Source organism: Ailuropoda melanoleuca, unplaced genomic scaffold (assembly GCF_002007445.2).
Source record: "Ailuropoda melanoleuca isolate Jingjing unplaced genomic scaffold, ASM200744v2 unplaced-scaffold3780, whole genome shotgun sequence".
NCBI lineage: Eukaryota > Metazoa > Chordata > Mammalia > Carnivora > Ursidae > Ailuropoda > Ailuropoda melanoleuca.
Genome location: NW_023209170.1, coordinates 40,513 through 45,610, shown reverse-complemented (window position 1 = coordinate 45,610; position 5,098 = coordinate 40,513). Strand labels below are relative to the sequence as shown.

The window sequence follows — 5,098 nt, the reverse complement described above, 5'->3', positions numbered from 1 at the left end:
AGCCTCTCTTTCCTCCTTACCACTGTGCATTCCCCTGCCCTCCCCCCCACCCGGTCTTTCCTCTCCCCACTCTCTGCCCTTGCCTGTGGGGAGATACTAAACACAACAGTGAGTTTTGCCAAAGGTCACTGTTTGTTGTTGCTGTTTATTCTTGCCGGTTTGCTCAAAGTTTGAAAGCGCTTGAGACACTCTCAAACCCCCAGATTCCTGGGAAGAAGGGGGATTTCTTGAGCTGCCTAGGGAGCTCCAGCTGAAAGCCACTGTTTGTGAGGAGACATTTGGCTGAGCACGTCTGGGGCTCTGCTGGACAGCGAGGTGGGCAGGGCCAGACCCCTGGCCCTCTGCTCCTCCCCTGAGTGGTTTCTGTGACCGTGGGGGCTATGGCCAGGGGGCTGGATTTCGGAAGGGCTGCCCAGGCCCCGGGCTTGCTCTGAGCTCTGCCTGTTTTTGGTCTTCCAGTCCACAGCCGCCACAGCCCCAGGCCCCCGAGACTCCCTGGGCAGATGAGGGCGGCTCCGTTTATCACCTGACCGATGAAGACTTTGACCAGTTTGTGAAGGAACACTCCTCTGTCCTCGTCATGTTCCATGCCCCATGTGAGTGGAACCTTGCTCCTCCTGCCACATCCTTTCCTCCCTGAGCGTAGGACGGGCACGGCTCTGGGACGCGAGACCAGTGAGCACTTGCCCGGTGAATGCCTGCCCTGTGCCAGGACGCCCTGGTGCCAGGCGAGGTCCCCGCCCTCCCAGCGCACATAGTCCACCTGGCGTCACCATCAGAGAAGCACTGACGTCCTGATCAGGTCGCAGGGTTCCTCAGCCCAACCTGCTGGGCCTGAGCGGCTTCCCCTAAGTCAGCACGAATCAGGAAACGCAAACGAATTTCCCAGAATTGGAGGAATGGGGACTGGAAGGGCCCTGAGATACCACCTAGAACAGTAATCGCCCCTAATGTAGGTGGGGAAATTGAGGCCCCCAACAGGGCCTGTATCTTGCCCCACAGCTGAGAGAGCACTGTGAGGCCAGGGCCAGAGCCTCAGATCCCCCAGCGCCTAGAATGCCTTCCTTCTGCTTCACCTGAAAGTTTCATCGCCTGAAGCAGCCACAGTGGGTCAAGGAAGGGAAGTGTGTGAATGTTGTAAAAGGCTTTTGCGATAATGGCTGGAAGGCTGTGGCTCAGGATGTTTCTAGGCCAGTGTCCTCCCCATTCCCATGGATGATGGAAAATTGATTGTAATTGGACGATGGAAAATTGATTGTAATTTGTTTCCAAGAGGGAGAAGGTTGCTCCCAGGGAGGTGAGCAAGGGGATGACACCCTGGGGACGCAGAGTTCCTGGGAAAGGCGGGTCCACCCCCAGGGGTGAACAAGGTGGATCCTCAGGACCTTGGGACAGGGGTGTGTGTGTGTGGGGGTGCTGTCCTCTCAGAGCTTCTTGCCAGCTCTTTGGCCAGCTGATGGTAGGGAAGAGATCGTGAAGGAGAAAAACAAGCAAGAAGTAACTGCTTTGTAGATGAGTGCTGTAACCATCCAGTCCACGGAGGCACACTCAGCGAGGAGAATGGAGTATTCATCATTCCTGGCGTAGAGATCTTGATGCTAACAGTTGTGTATCACCCTGTGGTGGTAAAGTGGCTCCCCGCAGGGTCACCTCCTTTCATCTTATCCACAGTGCCGAAAGGCAAGGATGATGAGCCCCATTTTACAGATAAGGAGACTGTCGCACAGAAAAGGCCCAAATTGTTCACTGCTCCGTGAGTGCAGTACTGCTGACCTCTGGTCTGCCCGCGCCCCCCACCCTGCAGTATTGCAGGGGTGTGGTTAGTCGGGAGCCACTCCTAAGCGGATCACTCACTGCTAGCGAGTTCCCCAGCTCCTTTGTGAGAAGCGCCAAATTCTTGAGAGAATCCAAAGGAAGAGTCTTCCTGTGACCTTTCTTTTGAATTTTTAGAAAACTGGCAAAACACCCAAAAAACGAAGTTTCAGGGAGTCTCCTGATTAAGGGCAACGATGGGGCCTTAGGAGCGCTTCACCCCCAGCCCTGCCCAGGCCTTAATGAGCACATCCCTGTGAGTGCGGGACCTGAAAAACTGCCCGCCAGTGAGCTCCGCAGTGTCCACCTGGCTGACGTGTGCTCTCCCGGCCCATCTCAGGGCTGCTGGCGGAAGCCAGGCCAGCAGGAAGTTGCGTTGCCTGTAGAGTTGGGATCAGCCCACCAGCATCCCTATCCCAGCAGCACAGGCAGATAGCGGCTGGCTGTTTTCACTTCCTCCCTGGGAACTTGGCCCCTTGCAGCCTGACACAGTACAGAGCGGTTTGAGCAGTGGTTTGTGGTTTATGCATCTCACCGCGAAGCGTGTGTATCCCCTTTGATGAATCCTGTATGTTATCCAGAACAACATCTACCAGGTAGATGGGAGTTTTTTGTCTGTGTTCTGTCTTGTAGTCTTAGGTGTGAGCAGCCCATTGTAGGAGCTAATGCTTGCAGGGTCTGGGGCCTGGAGCTCATCTGTAGTATCCCTCCTTTTCGCTTCCCCTCATAACTCACGCTCTTCCCTCCCTGAACCAGAAGGATCTTGTTCATCACTTCCTCCCTCCCTCACCCAAGGTCATCTGTGGGCACAGAGTAAGGGCTTAATGGATGAGAAACAAACCAATGAAGTTGTTCAGAGCTGCGTTAGAGAAAGAGAACTAGGAACCAGATGGCAGCTTTTGTTTTCCCCATCCGTCATTGTTACTAAGAAATATTTTGAAAGCCACCCCGCTCCATGCAGAGCCCTGTCGAGGGGGTTCTGATTTCAGACTTAGCAAATGGAGACATCTGAGGCTTCCGTTGGTGGGTGTCTGCCTGTGAGGAACCCTGTGTTCTCTGATGAGGTGCCTGCCAGCCCCCTGTGTGTGCGTGTGTGCATGCGCGTGTGTGGGTTTATTTCCGCTGGACTGACAGTGACAGGGATCGGGGTAAAAGCATGAGGTGAAGCTTCCTGTTAAAGCTCCCCTGAGGAACCTCTCTACACAGTCCCTCCATATCCAGGAGCATGGTCTGTCACCCGGGAAGGGATGGAATATGTGTGGTTTTTGAGAGAATTCGGAACCCAGGAGGGGACAGCTGGGAGCAGAGAGCTCTTGGCTGCCTACCTGTGCAACTCATGCTACAGCACTCCAGAGAACCCACGGTGGCTGTGAAACCACTTTTGTGGTGTTTGAGTGACCGGGAGAAAAGGACAAACGTCAGGGGGCCAGAGACTGGCAGTGCTGTCCTAGGTTTCCCAAGTGCATGAAAGGTGAATTCTGGAAATCACAGCAGTATGACAGTTTTCCGTCCCAGACGGAACAGGGAGTGGTTTAGAAACAGACCATATTGGAGACTTAGAAAAACAAGTTGGGATCTGTCAACAGAGAAGAGCATAGTTTCTGCATGATTTCTGGACGTTGGTTTGTTTCTCGAGGCAGGATTACTGTACTGGGTTGATAAATTAGCACGTCTTTGTTTTATCAAAAGCGAGTCTCTGTTTTCCTGACTGTGGTGGGAGAAAGGGGTAGGGTGGGGCCAGCCTGACCAGAGCACCTTCTTGGTGCTGAATGACTATGAGTCAGGCTTGGTTCTGTCTGGAGGGCGGTACTTGTTTTTTATTCAGTTTTGTTGAAACTATAAAAAACAAAGGCATGCTTCTAAATCTGCAAAGGTTAGAGCTGGAAAAAGGATAGCTAGCTAAAATATCGAACAATTGCATTTAAGATTTTTAAAGATGCCAACAGACTGAAATAGTAGGGCTCAAACCGAAAAGCTGAATTTATTTTTATGACTCTCTGGTAATTAAAGAGGAATGCATGTACATTTTATAAAGGGATAATATGGGAAAATATAGAGAAGAAAATCCGCATTCGTGATGCTGCCTCCCAGAGAGAGCCACAGTCCCTCTTTACACCGTTATTTCTATGCACAGAGTATATGCTCAATGTCTGTTTCTTCCCGGGTTCTGCTCTGAAAGGCCGAGAAGAGAAAGGGTCTTCAGCTTTCCACCTGGCTGGTGCCTGCCCCTGGTGGGTGCTCCCTGGCACGTGTAGGTTCGAGGCAAAGTTCTTGGTTCTGTGCCTAGAACTTCCATGGGGTGCCTCTGGAGCTACACCCCTGGGTTCTTGGCAAGAAAGACACACGGGCCCCTCGTTGTTGCATATCATCAACGGTCTGGTGGTCTGCTTCTTTACCGTCTTTTCCAGCTTTCCTGCCACGTGCTTCCCACCTCAGCCTCATCACTTCTCCCTTGCTCTTTGCTTCTAGCTGGAGCGGGTTAGAAACCTCACGTAGACCTTTCTGCATCCTCTACATCTGATGCCCGAGTCGTCACTGAGCAAAGAAGCACAGGCCCAGCATGGGATGGCGGAGGGGGGGCGGTGCTCCACGTACATGAGCCCCAGTCCTAGCCCAGGTCACACCGAGGGAGCGATGGGAGCTGAGATTTACAGGCGGGTTTCCCCATGGACCTTGCCTTCCAGAATCAGGCTGAGCCTCCTGGGGAGGACAGTCTGGGGGTGAGCAGTGGTCTCTGAGAGGAGGGTGCGCACTGCACAGGGCAAGGTCGGAGCCTGGGCCTCACGTGGAGCCCTGGGGGCAGCCCTCCGTCGCTCAGCACTCCCCACTTTGTCATCCAGGGGGGCCTGGCATGGATGTGGGGGGCTGCAGCACCAGGCCCAGCCTGTGATGCCCCAGAGGACAAACACAGTGTCCACAGAGAGTGTGGCTCGGGACACGGACTAGTGCCAGTGCGTGGGGCCTTTTGTTTCTTTCTGCAGTGTCCTGAGGGAGAAAAGTCGACTACACGTTGTCACTCATCTTCTTGTCACTGTGTGTTTTGCTGCAGTAACGTCCGCCTGCTCCTCCTTCTCCATGTGCCTCCAGCCCTGCAGTTGGCCAGGGGAGGACACAGTGCTGTAATGATAATGCCTGAGTCCGCATCCCTCAGTGGGGCCGGCAGAAGGAACATGGGGGCTCCCATGGGAGCCCCCTGTCCCCCCATGTGCCCCTTCCCCATCCACCCCCTTTCCTTGGCAACAGGCCTAGGTGTTTTCTTTCTTTTTTTTTTTTTTTTTTTTTTTTG

General features: G+C 53.7%; 1 protein-coding gene across 1 annotated transcript in view; it reads left to right on the top strand.

The window, feature by feature from the left end:
* The window catches only part of PDIA5 (protein disulfide isomerase family A member 5), a 67,267-nt gene that overhangs the window by 48,066 nt on the left and 14,103 nt on the right, over positions 1-5,098 (top strand). The window contains exon 11 of the mRNA XM_034651376.1: positions 460-635. Coding sequence (XP_034507267.1) covers positions 460-635 — 176 coding nt within the window. The remainder of the gene's footprint in view (positions 1-459; positions 636-5,098) is intronic.